Raw genomic sequence first — 20,290 nt, forward strand, 5'->3', positions numbered from 1 at the left:
TCATTTTATAACGTATTTAAATTTTGTTTTGTCCTACATGATTTTGAAAAATTTCCTTATAGTCAGAAGCATTTTTCTCTTATGAATTATGCATTATAAAAGCCTTTACAAATCTCAAAAATCTTACAGATAAATATGAAAGGAACATATTCCTTAAAGAATTCTCACCATCAGAGTTCAAATGAACACAATGAGAAATTATCCAAAACACAAGAAAATAAGCATTTTCTCTCAAGGTTAAAAAAAGACAAAAGTAACAAATTGCAGAATCAGGCAAAGATTGCAGATATTTAAATTTTTAAGTTAAAAAAATGTCAAATAAGTACTCTTAATAGATATAAATACCCAGAAGAAGTTATTGTAAGTGCAACAACAAACATTTTAAAAATATCAAAACTAACCAGTTTTGATGACCCAGAAGTAACTGAAGACCCCACACAGAATGTGGCACAGAGAAGGGAGGTGGGACAAGGTGGGTTCTGGTCCAGGCCCCACAAGAGCAAATGCCAGGGCAGGACTCGCTGTGAAGCAGGTTCCGCGGGGGACCCTGGGCATGCATGGAGGCGAGAGAAGCAGCAAGGCCATGGTAGGGATGGGTCCGACACACAGGACAGAAGAAGAAGGGACTGAGTGGGAACAGCTGGGAGGAGCTGGGCCCAGCCCGTCCTAAGGGTCTCTGTGGGTCCAGGGTCAGCCCAGGCCAAGGCAGCCCTTGACTCCTGCCCAGGTGCCAGCCTGGCTCACCATGGAGGGTGGAGAGCCATGTGCAGGGAGCAGGTTACCTGTCAGCCACCCCCATACAGGTCCTTCTGGAGAAGACTGTAGGGGGCCCAGCTGCATGGACAACACAGATGGAGTAAAAGACAGAAGGAAACCCCCCACCCCATCCAGTGGAATTCCAGGGGAGAGCACACACTGGGCAGCTGACACTCCTGCCAGCAGCAGCAGCCCCCGAGCCGAGGGCAGCCCAAAGGACCAGGAGGACCAGGGGCCATGGAGGAGGAGGGGACCACAGAAGAGGACCAGGGGGTCAAGGAGGAGGACCGAGAGGCCAGGAGGAGGAGGGGACCCTGAAGAAGACCAGAGGATCAAGGAGGAGGACCAAGTCAAGGAGGAGGAGGCAACCAACAGGAACAGGGAGACCAAGAAGGCCAAGGGATCAAGGAGGAGGAACGAGGGTCCAAGGAGGAGGACTGAGGTCTAAGGAGGAGGACTGGGGACCAGGAGGAGGACTGGGGACCAGGAGGAGGACTGGGGTCCAAGGAGGAGAACTGGAGTCCAGAGGAGGACTGAGGTCTGAGGAGGAGGACTGGGGACCAGGAGGAGGATTGGGGTCCAAGGAGGAGAACTGGAGTCCAGAGGAGGACTGGAGGACTAAGGAGGATTCAGGGCCAAGGATGAAGATTGGGGGTGCAGGAAAAGGACAGGGGACCAAGGAGGAAAAGCAGGTGGCCAAGGAGGTGGACTGAGGGGCCAAGGAGGAGGACCAGGGCCAGCAGGACAGAGGGGGCTGCCACCCATTCTCCTCGTCTTCCAAGTTCCTTGGTGGAGAAACCCCACCCAAGAGGAGCTCTTCTCAGAATCTACCCCAAGCGTGGACCCGAGTGTCACACGCAGTGGGCGGCAAGGCTGCTCAGATTCTTCCTGGCACAGGGCGGGACCCGCTGTGGCAGAGTGCCCAGGGCTCAGCCTCTCAGGAACAGCCTCACCCCAGAGCTCCCCACATCTCGAGGACTCTGCACTTCCAAGGACCCAGTGTCTCTTCCCCACAGGGGAGGCCTTCAAAGGCTTGTCCCGTCTTCAGAACTCCTTGTAGGATCAACCAAGGCCTCATCCCTCAGGGCCGCTTGTCCAGCCCTTCCTCCTCCCATCCTTCTCACGGGGTGACGCTGGGAACCTCCCTAACACATTTCCTGCAAACACATCCGCATCCTACAGTCAGCAACATGGAGGAGAAGGATTTGTTTGGGACTGCTCTCCTGGAAGTAAAATGCTAAATATTGACTCTTTTCCTGCAAAAATCCTAAAGGCACCTGAAGCAAATCAGTAACCCTGGCACGAAGGGGCGGAGGCAGGCGGAGACACCATGGGACAGGAAGGGCTCCCTCACGTCCTCAGAACACAGTATACAAGTCAATCAAAGATGCTTCCATCAAACTTTCCACACAACTATAAGAAGACTCCTTCTTAATAAGGAATTTATTTTAGAAAATTGCTCTCTTTCTAAAAAGTTAGGCATGTGTGAGTTCTTTGGCTACCTTGGAGCTTCATTACAAGATCCAGAGGTAGTGCTGACACCCGGATTTCACAAGCAACACTGGTGTTCAATATCACCAAGAAGACAGATCTGATTACAAAGCTCGCCAACAGGGAGAGCAGCACACACTGTGACTGCGTGGATCGCTGAGCCTTGAGACTAGAGACAGGAAAACGCAGGCAGCTGAAACTGTTAAAAATTCAAATGAGAGACACGGTCACTTTGGAACAAAAAGAAGAAAATGAAGACAGATTTATAACAACATGCAATTGGATTATCTTAACTGTTAGCTTCATTTTCACATGACACCCTCCAAAGGATTTATACTTAGTACCGAGTGGAGATGTGTCTCTGTAAACTCTTAAGATTCTAGAGTTAGTTTGAAATTGAAATATTTTAATTTAGTATTAATATCTTCAGCCAATTTTTACCGGGCACCTAGTATGGGGCCAGGCACTATTTAAGCCAGTCAAAACCTGTGGAAAAGAAAAATCAAGGCTCAAATTTTAGTGAAGTTAAAAACTGGCATATTAAATATACTTTTATCTTTAAAGGTGTAAATATTAGGAGTTGGTCCCAAGGCATACGTTATTTCAATAATAACATTATTAATTATTTTGTGTACACGTATACCAAACGTAGGTGATAACCCTGGTCACCTCATTTACATATAAGTGTGTAAAGCGTGGAAACTGACTTGCTCGCCTTCCTAATACTTTTCCCAGAAGAACTAATGTTTAGAAAACTGTATATCATATAAATATGATAAAGTTAAATAAAGAGTTAACTTTTTTGAGCATGTTGCCTTTCTTATCTGTTTGAAGCACATTTTTTCTGTCTAATGCAATTTTGAATTTTTTGGGTCATTCCATTTCCATTTTTACGTAGCATATTTTCATTTTCAAAAGTGCTTATTTTGTGATGCTTTTGGAAAAATAGGCTTTGAATTCATTATGTTAATGATGTTAATGTTAATCATTTTCAAATAATGAAGTTTTTTTTAAAAAAAGCTCAAATCATAGTCTGATGATTAATGAAGAATAAATTAAGAAAAACTGCAGTTAGTTTTTGAATAGTATGACACAAAGCAGGCACTCAAACCAGCTTTAGACTACAGGAGTGGCATGAGAAATCATGTTACCACGCCAAAAATCATCAGTATTCACCTTTTCTTGTTTGAAACATTTGCAGTACCTCCAAATCCCCCGCTAGTGGAGGCACCTGTGAATGTGGGGCTTAGCACATTTTTACAGATACACAGGTATCTGTAATTTTCTTGGTTTTATGTGCCTTCATTACTTAACATCATGAGGTTGAATAAAACATATTCGATTTATTATTTTTCTATTTATTTCAAAGATGAAGTGAAAACTCAGCATAACCTACTTATTCAAAGACAGGCATAATCAAGAAATATGTTGATTCTATTTGTACCATGGATAAATTCCTTACTTCATCTAATTATTTTTCTGCATTGCAGAGGCTCATATGGTTTCAAATGCAGCTACTCCAGTAACTGGATACAGCGAAGGACACAAATGAAGAAGCTGACAGTGATGTGGTTAAAGAAAAGGCGCAAGGCAGATTCGGATCCAGAACTGTCAGCACAAAACTCATGCTTTCTTGTATGGTAAGAAACTTATCTTGGGGCTGGGCATGGTGGCTCACACCTACAATCTCAGCACTTTGGGAGGCCAAGGCAGGAGGGTCGCTTAAGACCAGGAGTTCAAGATCAGCCTGGGCAACATAATGGGACCCCATCGGTATAAAAGTTAAAAAAGTTAGCCGGGGTAGTGGCAAGTGCCTGTGGTTCCAGCTACTCGGGAGGCTGGGGCAGGGGCATTGCTTGAGCTGGGGTGTTTGGGGAGTTCAAGGCTGCAGTAAGCTATGATCGTGCCACTGCACTCCAGCCAAAAAACTAAAACTAAAATAAGAAATGTATCTTAGGTTACCAGTATTTCCACATTTCACTGAAGAACCAATGAAGTCTAGATTGAATGGTACAACTCCATCTTTCTCAACTGAAATTGTGAAATGTGATTTTTCCATCTGCTCATCTGGGAAGAAGTACTGCTGTTCTAAAAAGTAAATTTTCCTCAGCAGCTTCACATGAAGTGTGCACACCAGTGTGTTTTACATAAACCCAGCCTGGCTAAAAGCCTCAGCAGCTTCACATGAGGTGTGCATACCAGTGTGTTTTACATAAACCCAGCCTGGCTAAAAGCACTTCCTTTCTCTGAGCAACCTCCACTGCCATGATCAGTTCAGCACGGAGACAAACAGGCTGTCACTATCTTAGACCCATTCACTGGCAATGTACCCACATTTCAGCATAGCGGAAAAACTGAACTCAAAATGACATAAGAGATCCCAGGAAACAAAACAACAGACACAACATAAGCCTACAAATTAAGAAAAAGAATAAAATGCTCCATTAAACATATTGCAGAAAACCCAGTAATTGAGAAATTCAATGGCTAATCCTACCATTCTGAGTAAGAAAATTAAAATGTAACATTTCCTGGGCACACCGTGGTGTGTTAACTCCCAGCAGCTGTACTAATGCAGATGCTACGTTATAGAAAAGTTCACAGACATGGTTCATCTCCAGAGGCACAGTGGCTCACACCTGTAATCCTAGCACTTTGGGAGCCTGGCCAACATTGTGAAACCCCATCTCTACTAAAAATATATTAAAAAGTTAGCCAGAAATCGCTTGAATCCCAGAGGCAGAGGTTGCAGTGAGCCAAGATCGTGCCACTGCACTCCAGCCTGGGTAACAGAGCAAGACACCGTCTCAAAAATAAAAAAATAAAATAAAATCTAACAGTAGTTTCAAACCAAAAGCCTCCCAGGGGTGATAACATATAAAACAAAATAAAGTTGGTTTTATTTACCATGATAATTTCTCATTTACTAGAAACTCTGGCAATATCAGTAAGATAAAGATTTATATCAACAGAAAATGGTGATAAAATCAGAAATCATAAATTATTGTGATCAGCACTATCTACAGTAGCTGGCAGCATTCATGGGAGCTGCCCATCCAGGCGGGGAGTGACAGGAACAGACAAACCAGGGGCTGTGCCCTGGAGTGGGAGGGAGCAGGAGGGCAGGTGAGGAGTCCCAGGACCATGAGCAGGCAGTAGGAGCACCCCCTTCAGAACCAACAGCCATGCCCGGGAACCCTCAGAGCTCACCGTGCTCCCATGAACAGGCAGTAGGAGCACCCCCTTCAGAACCTACAGCCATGCCTGGGAACCCTCAGAGCTCACCGTGCTCCCATGAGCAGGCAGTAGGAGCACCCCCTTCAGAACCTGGGAACCCTCAGAGCTCACCATGCTCCCATGAGCAGGCAGTAGGAGCACCCCCTTCAGAACCTATAGCCGTGCCCGGGAACCCTCAGAGCTCACCGTGCTCCCAGCTCCTCCACGAGGGCAGAGTCCTCTGCCTGCATCCAGCTGAACCCTGAGTTCCAGGGCTCACCTGGGAGACAACAGGAATCCAATCTCACTGATGAGAAAATAAGGCACACATGACCCTACCCTGAAAAGCATCGTGCACTGAAGCATTCCCAACAAAGGAGAGAACAAAGGAGAACAGGCAGCCCGAGCTCTCGGGAGAACTGTGGGGCCCAGAAGCCCAGCATTCCCCACTGTGGGATCCTACCAGAGAACAGGCCTGGCTATCAGCTGGGATTCCTAAGCAACGCTGTCACCCTAGTCACAGACGCCTGAGCCAGTGCAGCAAGGACAGGTGCTGCTTTCCAGACAGAAGGGCAAAGGACCGTGTCATTAACAGAGCCCCCTCCTACGGGAACACCTGCCCGAAGCCTCTCCACTGATACAGAAGAACCTTAAGCAGGGGGGTGATGGTAATTGATGGATATTTCTTAGCAAACTATGAAAATTATCATTTTATAATGAGAATTCTAAAAAGCAGGATAGAAAATTCTATCTTGAGGATGAGTTTAACTTACAGAATATACACCAGAAAAAGCCAGAAGGAAATCTATGAGCTGCTAGATAGGGTTAGACCAGGTCACAGGAACTTTCCTTCCTTGTATTTTCCATCTCATATTCACTTTCAGTACTGAGATACGGATACCATGCCACTATTCATACAAACATCAAAGGAATAAAGGAAATGTATTTACTCCAAAGAAGGTGACAGGAAGATTCGAATCGCATCCCCAAAGGTTCCCTCCATCTGCACAGCGGCACCCGAGATGCAGCCTCCAGCCCCGGGTCACAAAGGCAAGGCCTGCACGATGCAATTCTGTGACACTGGTCTGCTCCATTCACCTTCTCCATTCAGCCCAAGGCCAGTAAAGCAAAGACCGCCCTGAGACTTTGCACAGCCCACTGTGGGAACACCACACCCCCAGGCAGCCCCCTGCACCAGGCGACCCTAGCACAGCTGAACCCTGGACCTCCCCCCGACTCCAGGCCTCCCTGACTCCCTTCCTCCTGCCAACATGGAAATTACAAATCTAAAAGCATTCTGATTCCACCCTGATTAAAACCAAAAGAATCTGTAGGTCACGACAAAATTTGATAAAGCTTTGGAAGAAAATAATTGCAATACATAAAGCTCATAGCATTTTCATAGATCTGTGCTGGTCCTCTCCTCAATTCAATAAGGAAGAGTTGCATAAAAGAATATTTACATCCCAGCGCTTACAAAGCACGTAATTCACATATGCAGCTGTTTCCTAGTGGGTTTGTATCTTGTTCTGATAGGAAAGCTTTCAGTTTACCTCCTTTTTTCAGCTACTAGATTTTCCTCTTTATTCGATTACTAAATTTACAATACTATTCAACATAGAAATTAATTTTTTAAATATAATTAAACCTTATATAAGTGTTATACATTACAAAATATATTACGATTTGTTCTATTTCATTTTGTTGCTACAAAGAACAAATGTATTTTATATACAGAGAAAAAGTGGTCTTATCTGTGTGTGAGTCATTATCCTTTATTATCTTTTGTTATTAGCAGTTTCAGAGTTTGGTTCTAATTTCTTAACTCTTAGCCAAGCATCATTGTTTTAGATATCGTACTATACCAAAATTTTGACTGTCATAAGGCATGTTTGATACTATAACTCCTAACATCAAAATATTAAACTATGTAAGAAATAATACATTTTACTGTACTACATCTAGAAAACTAAAATAGAAAATAATTTGGAAGTCCACACAATTTTTTTCATATCTCTCTGGATTTCAAATGAACCACTTTTTAAAAAAAGACCATTTATTTAGATTATAATGTATTTTGGTTACAAATTCATGTTCTCAATACCTTTCAAATTCTTAACACCAATTTAGATAATGGTGACTTTAGAGGTTTTCTTTTTTTTCCTTTTTAAAGCAATTACAGTGTAGGTAATTGACAAAGCTTCTGCTAGTTCAGCTTCAATAAAATGTCATATCTTTGCAGAGTCTTTTTACGAAAAATCCATCTCGAAGCACCAAATCTGGAGAATATCACATAGCACTCTGCATGATCTCAACATCATTTCACTGCTATGTGTGTGGGGAGGGGCTGCATGAGCTATTGCCATCTACTCGACTTATGAACCTGTTCCCATTTTGTATGACAACCTCAATTATAATAAAACAGTTGTATATTCCTCCTGATTCTGATTTCCTAATTCCTGTTGCTATCCTTTTGTCTCAGAAGCAATAACCACTTAAAGGAAATGCATTTGGGGCCATTTCTCAGCCTTTGCACGTGGGATAGAGACATCTCTCTCACAGTCAGACCCCCGGGGGCTGCAGCCACCATGGGGACCACCCCTCACCTGCCATCTCTATGGTCTTATGTGTAGGTGGGGAGCATCAGCAGTACCCCAGGGGTGTTAAAGGAACGAAGCCCTCCAAAGAGCTCTTAGTACCTAGTAGATGTTAGCAATTAGGTAAGTTCTAACCTGGGGGTTCTGGGCTCAAATTCCCTATATTTCTAAGAAGATATTCCCTAAAAGCTATATTACTTACCTAAAAAGACTGATTAGCTTCCCACGGCTGCTATGACAACACTTCCTCAAACTTAGTGGCTTAAAACAATGCACATTTATCTTCTCACAGTTCTGGAAGCCAGAAGTCCAGGATCAAATTCCTCCAGAGGCTCCAGGGAGCCTCCTTCCTGCCTCCTCTAGCTCTGGTGGCTGCAGGTGCCCCTGGCCTGTGACTGCATCTCTCCCATCTCAGTCTCAGTCTCAGTACCAGTCTCGCCTTCCATGTGCTGGAAGACAAATGTTGCCCGACCTCATCTATAGAAGAGGGAACACGTTGTAGCTGCCCTGTGCTGTTTCGTGTCTGCTTGTCTAGAATTTGCCTCTCAGGTAGTCAGGGCCCCACTGGCCTGGTCTGAGAGGTGTTCTACTCTATCTTTATCTTTAGCTTCCAGCTCAGTGTGTGGCAATTAATAGGTACCCAATCATTCTTCTCTAAATTCGGTGTGCCTGTGTCTGCACGTACGTAAGGTGCATCATCATAAAGCATTTCTCCAAATGGCACTTAATCATCGCCAAACCCCCAACTTTCAAAAGGAGGCCTGAGACCCAGAGCTACTTCCCACCACCGTTCCCCATCCGTTGCTCCCCCTCAAGCAGGGAGGTGGTAAAATTTCTAGTGTTTCTGAGGAGGTAATACAAAGGCTGGACTTTCTCTACCTTGCTACAGACCATGATCGTTTTAGGAATAAAACCAGACTTGGATTTCTTTCAAGACCATATGACCTGTGCTAACTATGACCAAGCTGGCACACGTTTCTAAAAGCACTGCATCTAACTCAACGGGTTCTGGATGTCCCCAGGTTTAAGGTATAAGAAGTAATTTCATATTTCTCAGTACATAATGAAAACTTAATCATGTAAAAAGGCAAACTGACAGAGCCATTTGGTAAAATATAATTATCTGCAGAGAAATCATGAAGGATAATCTTGAGCAGGATACAGCTGAGAAATAGAATTATATTTACCATTAAACGTATGCTGATGTGAAAAATTAAAATCAAAACATAGCTATTCTAAAAATATGAAAGCACAATTTTACTTAAATCCAAATAAACTGATCATAAATACAAAATAAATTATCAGTTCAAAAACCAGAAACGGAACTTTCTCTCTAGTTCATAGAAACACATACATCTAATTCAGATATATACTTATTGGCTCAACTGACACATGGGTCAGCTACCACGCAGCAGGGCAGAACCGAGTTCCCCGGGCTGTGTCCTTCTGAAAGCGGCCCCTCCACGGGCTCACAGCAGCAGGGGACCCAGGTGCCACTTCCCTCCTAGACACCCGACCGAGAAGGGCCCATTCACAGCCACGGGTGGGCCAGGGCCCTGGGGGAGCGGGTCCTCTGCAGGAAGGGGCATGGGTTGGGGGGGCAGCTGCTGCACCTGGTGAGATGCAGCCTCCAGGAGAGGCAGCTGAGCAAAGGCCCTGGGCCGGGGCAGGCAGCGCTCCACGTGCCCAACCGAGATGTGTGAAAGCCCGAGGGAGGAATGATGCAGCCACGGGGTGAGTGGTTATGCTCCAGCCTGGGAAGGGCAGAACGCAACCCTGCTCCGGACTGAGCTGCAGAGAAGAGTTTTGGAAACGTCCGCGCAGAATGCCCAGCAGGGGCAGGCGCAGGGGCAGGGCAGGCGCAGGGGCAGAGCAGGGGGAGGCGCAGGGGCAGGGCAGGGGGAGGCACAGGGGCAGGGCAGGGGGAGGCCCAGGGGCAGGGCAGGGGCAGGTGCAGGGGCTGGGCAGGCACAGGGGCGGGGCAGGGGCAGTGGCAGGGCAGGGATAGGTGCAGGGCAGGGGTAGGTGCAGGGCAGGAGCAGGGGCAGGGGCGGGGCGTGGTGGGTGCAGGGCATGGGTAGGGGCAGGGCAGGGGTAGGGGCAGGTGCGGAGCGTTTGGCACAAGTCAGGGTCAGGGGTAGGGGCAGGGGCAGTGGCAGGGCAAGGATAGGTGCAGGGCAGGGGTAGGTGCAGGGCAGGAGCAGGGGCGGGGCGTGGTGCGTGCAGGGCATGGGCAGGGGCAGGGCAGGGGTAGGGGCAGGTGCGGAGCGTTTGGCACAAGTCAGGGTCAGGGGTAGGGGCAGGGGCAGGGCAGGGGCAGGGGCCAGCACAGTCACAAGGGCAGGGGGTGGGGCCAGGGCAGATGCAGATGCAGGGGCAGGGAAGGCTCTGAGGCAGGGCCGGGGACAGTGGCAGATGTGGGCCCCTTGGCCTCCCTGGCACCAGCTTCTAAAAGGAGGGTAGCTGGGACCCCAGACTACGGGAGGCCTCCCTGTTCTGAGTGAGAGGACTTGCTAGAGGACTTGCTGCCAAATCCAAAACAAGTGATGATTTTGTTCAGAACAACTGGCAGCTGTATCCCACTTCAAAAATGCAGATTATTTTCTAAACACCCGCTCAACGAACAGAAACGTTCTTCCATGGAATCTGAGTGCGTCCCCATGGCTGTGCCCTTACCTATAATAATTTATGAACTACACAATAAAACATCTGCAACTATAAGCATTCTTTACAGAAGCGGAATTTAATTCTTGCACAGGATTTGTCATTTAAACTATTTTGATGAAGGTAGGAGTAATTACAGTGATTTCCTGGTCAGTCCATACTTAGAGGCCACTGCCACTGGCTGAGTACAAGAAGAAAGTTTGTCTTCTGGAGCTGGGGTCCAAATAAAAAACAAGAGGAAAAGTAAATTTATAAAATGGAGGCCAATAAGCACGATATTTAGGACGTCTGATTCTAATGTTCTATGTGATTGTTTTTATAATAACACAATTCGGTGCCATCATCAAATGGTGTTCACCCAAATGTCGAGTGAATGTTGGTAACTCCCAGAGTTGATACTCAGAATCTTGACAGTGGAGGGTCACCTTTTTCATTAACACTAATGCGGATTATTGCAAAATAACAGGCCACGCACTGATCTAGGTTTCAAGTCAAGAGAAGTGAATGACATGCAGTTTCTTTACAAAGTATAACAGATAAAACAGAATTAAAACTTAGCAGTTTAGGAGTTAGCAGACTGTGAAGTTTAATACTTTTTGCACTAAAAATATAACTTTACATTTTACAAATGTTTAAAACCGTATCCCCTAAATAAGAAGCATATTCACTTTCTTAAATCCAAAGTCTTTGCTAAATTAAAATGTAGCTAGTTTATAATCATATTTATAGGATGTAAAAATGTAGACTCCTTAAAAAGCAAACTATTTTACCATGTAATTCTAATTGCAAAATCACATCCTCATATTCACAGCATTGTTAACAGTATTTATTAAAATGTGCAAGGGGGGAAAACAGGAAGGTTCAGGCTGATGGGGTGAAGAAGCGGCACGGTCCCTGGAAGACAGCCAGAAATGGGTGAGCTTTCGGAGGGCCTTCTTGTTCAGAGGGGCAGGGGATGAAGAGCCACAGGCTGGGGTCAGTCCTCAGGTGAGGGATTACGCCCACATAGGGGAGCTTAGCATTTAATACAGAAATAGGAAGGATAACCTCGGCTTCCTGAATTTTACATGGAACTTTAGTATGGACTGGGGGAAAGTGACATCTAGTGTTAGCTGAAAATAATCCAAAGTCGACTATTCAAAACTAGTCATGACAACATGCGGTAACCAGCTGGACAACAAGGACAAGTACACACCAGTTCAAGGTCCATTTTCCATTAAATCCTGAGTGCACTTTTCCTCCAAAAGCATGTTTTCAACCTTCCCTGTTGTGTCTCACTCAACAAAAATACCTCTAGAGTCTAATTAAAGAGCGAGTTTCTGAGGGATTTGGAATCAGATACAAAGTGACCTTCAGAACCCAAGCACACATTCCACAGGTGAGAAGCCAGAGCCAGAGAGGATGGTGGTTCCCGAAGCCGGGGTTCTCTGAGTTCCCTGGAACCCTGATCTCCCTCCTTCCCTCTCCATTTCCACAAGCACCTGCCTGTGCCCGCCTCATGCCCAGCAGCACAGGAGCTAGGGGTGCACAGCAGAGCCTGAGAGCAGCTCCTCTTTGGGGTCCCTCGTGTGCCTGCTGTCACATGCTACATGAGCTAACAGGAAAGCCAGAAAATCACACTGCTTAGTAAGTCTATCCTGAATATACCCATTTAGTAAATAGGAGGCCTGCGATGCAAACACACCCTCTGTCACCGAGAACTGCAATGCCAGCCCCTCTGCCAACTCACTCAGAGCCTCATGGGGTATCTTGAGAAGCAGATCTAAATTAAAACTGAAGCTTAAATGCCTTGTCTACAGTCATCATCCTTAAAGATATCCAGAGACAAGAAGCTGTTGCTCCACATACACCATTCAGAAAACAAGGCAATTTTAACATCCCATATTGGAAAAAAACTAAAACAAGGCACACTTTTCTTAATTGGACCTCGTTCACATATTTACTGGGGAACATGTCTCCATGTCTCCTGGTAAAGTCAGGTAACTGCCTGCTTTGTAATGCATGGATTTTGCTTATGATGTCATAGACGTCAACAGAAATTCTACAGTTGAAATTAAAGATGAGTCAGCAAGGATGAAAAACATAACCAAAGCATAGAAGGAATGGGGAACCTTCTTAGGAGCTCAGATGCTTCATTCATCTCATGCAGCAATTCATATCTGTAAACAGATGATTAGGTGGTGCCCTTACCACATGCACCTTTAAAATGACCTAACGTGCTTTCCCCCTTCAGTGAGCAAGCTCATCACATAAATGGGCATGTTCCCGGCTCATGCCAATAATTCTTCCAGCGCCCCAGACTGAAGAAGTGTTGTCATTTAAAAGCAGCAAATGTGCTGTAAACATCAACCAATAGTAGTCTTTGAAGCTACAAGCAAGACACACTTCGCACATTGTACTGAGGTTGTCTGCCAGTGGGATTTTACCCCCCAAATCCAGGTATGGTCAGAGACAGAGCTCCATGAACTCACTTCACTTAGAAAAAAACATCGGGAACAGGCACTTGAAAGGGGAAACAAAACAGGTCTGTTACCGAACAGGAGACCTTCAAACGTGGCCAAATTCCATGATTCAAACAAGCAGTCATGATAAAGAATGTGTATAGTTTTGACTTCAGATAGAAAAAATATAACTAGAAATATAAGATTTAGAAAAGACTTTCATCTTTTTCTAGTTAAAAGCACCAAGTTCTCTTAACTGAAATGATTAAATAATTACACAAGTTGAATAATATTATGCAGTTACGGTAAGAAAATAATTCTGCACAGTTGTCTCTGCCATTAAGTAAGGATGACATTGTATGCTAAGAACATTCATGTTTTCAAGACAAACCTGCCAACACCGATACTTAACAGATTCGTTTTAAATACCTAAGAATCTGAGCTAACATGACCATGCACTGGTGTCTAAGGTAGGCTTAGCACATACCTAATTACTTATGACTGCAAAGTTAGGAGTCTTGCTCTTAAAATGCTCCATCTTATTGTAATACTTGGCCTCCAACGCTAAAAAAAAAAAGTTTCTTTCAATACAATTCAGACAGGCTGTTTCAAATAATCAAGGTTCTTATTAGAAAGAAAGCGCCAATCACATCTTGTAGCAAACAGGTGAGCAGAGGCCACTCTTGACTGGAAAACATCAAATTTAGCACCTTAATTAATACTGAGCGCAAAGGAGAGCATTTACTAGAATACGCGCAGTTGCTTTATTAGTTGACGTTATTGCCAATAACTCATCAAGTGGGTCAATTATGAAGTATGATGAATCCACTTCAACGCTTCCGCTATAATTACAATGATTAAAAGCAAGAATTGCTTTGCTCGAATGTCTCGAGGAAAATGCACAATCCCTAACCGTGGGAGGGCATCATTATAAAGCTGAAGGCAGTGACCAGACGGAAAGCCACAGCGCCTGCAGTTTTTACTGCGGTTTATTTCTAGGTAATCCCCGCATATTTTCTCGGGTTTGATTACCATGGGCAACTGTGGGATAGCTATTCATATTACAAAGTACTTCAAGAAACAAACACCCACATTTTACACGAAATTTAATTTTCATATTTTGTAGTAAAAGCCCAGAAAGGTACGACTTGAATGAAGATGCACCTATCTCTACACAGACATTTTTTTAACATCACACAGTAGCGACGACCACGGTCCTAGTTTAGAATCATTATTATGACAATAGGAATTTGTAGCAGCCCTCAACCTGTGGCCTTCTGAACCGTCTCTCCGCTGTCCTATAAGGGAGGGCTAACTGTATTCCTGGTCGCTCCTGGGACTGGGAGCTCCTGGGGAAGGAATCCTAAATGAGTGGTTGTCAATGCATTTTCATTAACAGCCGCGCTCCTCGGCAGCCTCCTAGGGCTGGGGTGGCCACGTGCTCCCTTAAACTGTTTTCACAACTCGAGGCTGTGCTGTGGGTGGCAACTCGAAGGTTTCCAAGAACTTTTCGTTTTTCTTTGGGCCAACGTTTCTGTTTTCTGTCAATCAATAGTTCAGTTATTTAAAAATAAGAAGGTGAAGAGGGAGTTATTTAGGGTGGGAACTAGAATAGACTTCAAAAAAGAAATCCGTATTACCCAGTTGGCGTCCCAGCGGTTCCCCGAATCGCCCAGAGCCCCCAGCACCTGCCGAGGCCGCGCCATGCACCTGGCTGGGCTCAATCTGGCCAACTCAGACCTGGCCTGGGCGCCCGAAGGCTGCAGGGGGGACGCTCCGGTCCGAGCCACCGCCTGGGCCCGAAAGAGCCGCTCCTGGGAAGCAATGCGGGGCCAATCTCAAATCCCAAATTCTGGAAAGCGCTACTTCCCACGCAGTAAAGGGAAACCCGGGCGCCTCAAAACCAAACCTTGGAAGACGCTAGAGGAGCAAAGCCTGCAAGTTTCCAGTAAGACACTGGGCTGGAGGGAGCAGAGCGGCCAGGGGGCGGGTGCCTACCCTCCGGCCAGCGGTCCCTGGAGACAGGGAAGGGGTCGCCGCGAGCGAGGGGGCGTGGAGGGAGGAGGGGCGGGGGGGAGAAGGGCGCGAAGGAGAGGGAAGAGGGGCCGGGGGTGCAGGGGCGCTGAGGGGCCGCACTCACCCGCGCAGGTACCCGCAGGCAGCCCTGGCGTCCGCGGGAGGCGGCCGGGGGCGGGGGTCCCTCGGTGCCCATCGCCGCCCCTGCGGCTGGGTCCGCGCTCCGGGCCGGCCGAGCTCAACGCCAGGACCCCGTCCGAGCCTCCCAGGGCCCCGCCAGGCGCCGCGTCCGCGCCCGAGCCCTTCTGCGGGCTCCGGCTTGAGCTCCACCGGGGCGCAGGGCTGGGGAACCGGAGCTCCGCCCGCCGACCGGGAGCACCGCCCACGCAGACCCGCCCCGGGTGAGGGAGGGGCCGGGCGCGCACCCGCGGGGCGGCCGGCGAGCGGGGATCAGCCGGAGTCGGGAGAGGGGCGCTTCCACGGGGCGGGAAACTGGCGCGCGACTCTGGGGGAAGTGCAGGATGGGGGGACAGGGGCGCTCCCGCGGGGGTGGAGGGGGGACCATAGCGGGGCTGGCGGGGCAGGGGCCGGCGCACGAGGCTGGAGGAGGGGAGCGCGCGCTTCTACCCGGGCTGGGTCGCCGAGGTCCGCGGCGCATCGTGGCGGCGGTGGGTGGGGCGGGGGGGGGAACCTCCTCTCCCTTGGGGCGCAGGTGGGCGCGCTCTGGACCGGCTTGACGACCCTTCCCCGCCGCCCCACCTCCCTGGCCAAAGGTTCTCAGCTTCTAATCAGGGACATTTCTAGTCCACAGCCTCGAAGCCATGGGTTCTCCCCGGCCCTCTGAAGCCGCCACACCTGTGCCAGCCGGCCGCGTCGTCAGACCTTTCCCCACGGAGTCTTCCCAGCACTTGGAGAAGCAGCGCAGGGCCCCGAGGACGGCCTGGCCCGGAGAAAAGATACCGAAGCTCCAACTTTCCCCAACCCCGCTCCCCTCCTCCTTCCACCCTCCCTTCCCGCCCCTAAAGCTCGGGGGTCCTATCCCTCCTCCGGTCCGCGGAGTCTCCCGAACCCTGCGGGGACCCGGCGCTCGGCGGTGCCCTCCTGGGGCGCACGGGGCTGGGGCGGGAGCTGGGAGACCAGGTGGGGAGGGGACCCCAGATCTCAGACGCCCGGGGAGACGGCGTTTCCCGCTGTTCATTCAGGTTTGTGCCAAAAGGAGCCTCACAGATGCAGTATTGGGTTTGGTAGACTCAAATCGTCTTGTTTTAATGTAAATGAAAGTAAGTTTAGGATAAATTCCGGTGCGGCGGGGGCAGGCAAGGCTACCCACATTTTTTAAAAAGAAGCCAGCCCGTATTTTTCTCCCTTTCCAAATCCTCCGCCTCCCAGTCCTCCGACCCAGGCACGAGCGCGCATCGCGGAGGCCACGATGCCGGTTTTATTCCCTCTCCACGGCAAAGAAAAGCAGCGAAATCTGAGGTCTTCAGAGGTTAACCCTATCTAGGAGCAGCATGTGACGCATTGTAAACAAATAAATATTGAAAACTCGATGTTAAACACTTTACTTTTTCTGACTCCGACTTGCTTGACCCCTGAGTAGACCTGGGTTTCGAACACAGACGCCCTTCCCCATTTCTCTATTCTCTGTATTCCTGTTTCACCTTCACGGCAATCTGCCAGCACTTCTTAGCACTCAGTTTAACCAGAGGACGAGCTCTTGAATAGCAAAAACCAGGTCTTTTTATACGTGGCACAGTGCCTGTTACAAAATTATATGCTTCTTGGGTGAATTGGTAAAAAATATTGTATTACTTTTTATTTGTAGCAAAACCTAGAATAAGAAAAACTACAAGAGATTATTGTTTGCCTTTAAGTTGCATTTTTAAAAGAGCGTGCATATAATCTCTGAGAAATTAAATGTCTAAAAATACACAAAGATATTGTCTCATTACCTTGCAAAGGGACATTCTATTCCAGGGCCTGAAGAAGGAAAAACAGCGTGTTGCATGTATAAATGTTGACTTTGAGAGACAAGTTTTTGTTAAAATTTTATCGTTAAATGAATAGACACATATATTTTTGTTTTTCAGAACAAAGGTAATTGTTAATTCATTTGTAAAATAATGTGGTTTTGGCTAACAATCTCTGGAATCCTTTCTATAATAAAATTTTGTGATTCCAGGACGTCGTAGGCACTCTGGGGCTGCTTTTGAAAGGCTAATTAATTCAAGTTTTAACTGCCTGTCTGCTTTTATGCATCTGTGTCAGGACTGCACGTAAGGGTTATTTTGCTTATTTTAAATAGTAGGGTTCTACTGCAATAACAATAAAAAGTAAAACCCTAACTATCCTGAAACTCTGCGAGGGAATGTCCCCCATGAGGTTACCAAAATTCAACTTTCTGGTTTTTGTGATGAGTATAGCTTTGATTCTGAGATGTGTCTAAAACCAGTTGCAGTTGGTGTCTCTTTATTAACTTTTAACTTTGAAATAATTCTGAATTTACAGAAACTTTCTAAATGTAGTACAAAAAACTCCAGTAACCCCTCATCCTCATGGGTATGTTCCAAGACCCCCAGTGGCTGCCTGATACCGTGGATAGTACTGAACTATGTATGTATGTGTATATATATATATATATGTATGTATCAATTGCATGCATATATATATATGCATCAATTGCTGACCGAACTGATGTATGTGGCCTAGACAAACTGGACGATGCCCTGGTCAAAAGGCAGGAGTAATGAGGTTGTATTTGAAGGTAAAAATACAACCTTGAGGCCGGGCACAGTGCTTCACACCTGTAATCCCAGCAATTCGGGAGGCCAAGGCAGGTAGATTGCTTTGAGCTCAGGTGTTTGAGACCAGCCTGGGCAACATGGTAAAACCCCGTCTCTACAAAAAAATACAAAAATTAGCCAGGCATGGTGGCATGCACCTGTGGTCCCAGCTACTAGGGAGGCTGAGGCTGGAGAATCCCTTGAACCCTGGAGGCGGAGGTTGCATTGAGCCGAGATCATGCCACTGCGCTCCAGCCTGGGCGACAGAGTGAGACCCGGTCTTAATAATAATACAACCTTGGCCTTGTCATTTTTATAGTCAACATATTCAGAATGGCCAGGTACGTTGTCTGTTACTAATGAGACTTTATATTCCAACCTTCCCCCTTCCAAGGCTTTGGGAGGAAGTACTGGTGGAACCTTTCCATAAACATGGTGGTTACCACCCATGCTTTCTGGTTATGTTGCCTGAACACAAGCAGGTAACGTTTGTTTTTTGAGCATAAGTGTTCCTCTCTGTGTGCACCACAGCTGGCTTGGCCACACGTCCTACAGCATTGCACACGGCACAGGGTAAATCAGCCCTTCAGTGTTTTATGCCCTGGGGCCTTCTTTGCCCTTTCAAGAACGCAGGTTCTGTTGGGTATCTTCTTCCAGAGGAGCCTGGTCTCACTGCAATTGAAGACTTGCTTTGGATGGCATCCTTTCCCTTTAATCAACTTCAACTCTGCCGGAAATATGGCAGCAGCTTCTTCACTGGCAAACACAGCCTCTCCAGTTTTTTGTTTTTTGCTTTTTGTTTTCATGACAAGCCCACTCCTAAATCAGTGTAGCTATGCCTCACTTGCCATGAATGGCTCAGTGTCACTCACTTCGGGGGACTGACTGCTGAAGTCTTTCCATGGGATTGTGCTTTCTGCGCTGACGTGCCCTCCACGGAACAGCTTTCCGCTCATGTCTTCTGCCTACAAGTTCAGCGTCTTTTCCATCTTAAATAGGCACTTATCACTCACTGCAGCCATAACGTTTGCAGTTTGAAATGTGACAGCAAAACTAGCATGATTTCTTTTTTATTTTTATTTTTATTATTATTTTTTATTTTATTTATTTATTTTGGGATAGAGTCTCACTCTTGTCGCCTAGGCTGGAGTGCAGTGGCGCGATCTCGGCTCACTGCAAGCTCTACCTCGCTGGTTGAAACAATTCTCCTGCCTCAGCCTTCTGATTAGCTGTGATTACAGGCGCCCACTACCACGCCAGGCTGATTTTTTTGTATTTTTAGTAGAGATAGGGTTTCATCATGTTGGCCAGGCTGGTCTCAAACTCCAGACCTCAGGTGATCCCCCTGCCTCGGCCTCCCAAAGTGCTGGGATTACAGGCGTGAGCCACCATGCGCAGCTGGGTTTCATTTTCAAATTAACTTAAAATACTTTCTGGACTGACAGCCTTGTGGGAACATCCTTTACATTGCTTGATTTGCTGACTGAACCTATTCCCCCTCCAGGCATAGTCTTATTTCTGCAAGGAAGACCTATTACCTTCCTGTTTCACACTTGGTTACCATTCTGTAACTAGTTTTTCTGCCCCTAGAAGTTTCATTCTTACCACACTGGAAATCTTAGCAATTTCATCATACATTTTTTTCCTTTCCTTATTAAAGTGAGAACTTTCACTTTTTCACTTAAGGAAGCACTTTATGGCTTCTCTTTGCCCTAGTCTTGTGTTTGGGGCCAATATTGAATAAAATAAGCAAGACTTGAACAGAAGCACTGTGCTACCTGGACAGTCAATTTATAACCCAGACAGCTACTAAATGTCAGGATGTGTGGTGCACACAGTGAATTCATGGGACAGAGAGGGCGTGAGGATTCGCCATGCTTCTCAGAACAGGGCACAACTTCACTCTTATGAACTGAGAGGGCAACTTACATCCTGAGAGGCACAAAGGCGTCGGTGTGAGGATTTGCCATGCTTCTCAGGGCACAACTTCACTCTTACGAACTGTTTATTTCAGGAAATTTTTATTTAATATTTTCAGACTGCAGTTGACCACAGGCACCTGGGACCACAGAAAGTGAAACCGCACATAGCTGGGGCTGCTGTGCCCTTGATCTTTCACTCAAGTCCCAGGTAATACTCAGCTTCTCTCTATTTATATGCAGATTACTTTCCGTGAAACCTGTTCAGAGTAATTTGCAGAAATAATGTGCCATTTCCATTAAGTACTTAACAAATGTTTCCTAAAAAATCAAAAGCACTCTCACGCCTGCACAGAGTATACTCATCACTTCTATTCTGTACCGGTAGTGGAAGTCCTAGCCTAGCA

The 20,290-nt window shown here is 46.6% G+C and overlaps 1 protein-coding gene across 7 annotated transcripts in view; it reads right to left on the reverse strand.

Annotated features, from left to right (window-relative positions):
- SNTG2 (syntrophin gamma 2) overlaps positions 1-15,418 on the reverse strand; it is a 388,440-nt gene extending 373,022 nt beyond the window's left edge. For all 7 annotated transcript variants that reach the window (XM_055378685.2, XM_031008374.3, XM_055378683.2 and 4 more), the window contains exon 1: positions 15,306-15,418. In XM_055378685.2, the coding sequence (XP_055234660.2) occupies positions 15,306-15,377 (72 nt within the window). In that variant the 5' untranslated portion in view covers positions 15,378-15,418. The remainder of the gene's footprint in view (positions 1-15,305) is intronic.
- Between the last annotated feature and the right edge of the window lie 4,872 nt (positions 15,419-20,290).

Source organism: Gorilla gorilla, chromosome 12 (assembly GCF_029281585.2).
Source record: "Gorilla gorilla gorilla isolate KB3781 chromosome 12, NHGRI_mGorGor1-v2.1_pri, whole genome shotgun sequence".
Taxonomy (NCBI): domain Eukaryota; kingdom Metazoa; phylum Chordata; class Mammalia; order Primates; family Hominidae; genus Gorilla; species Gorilla gorilla.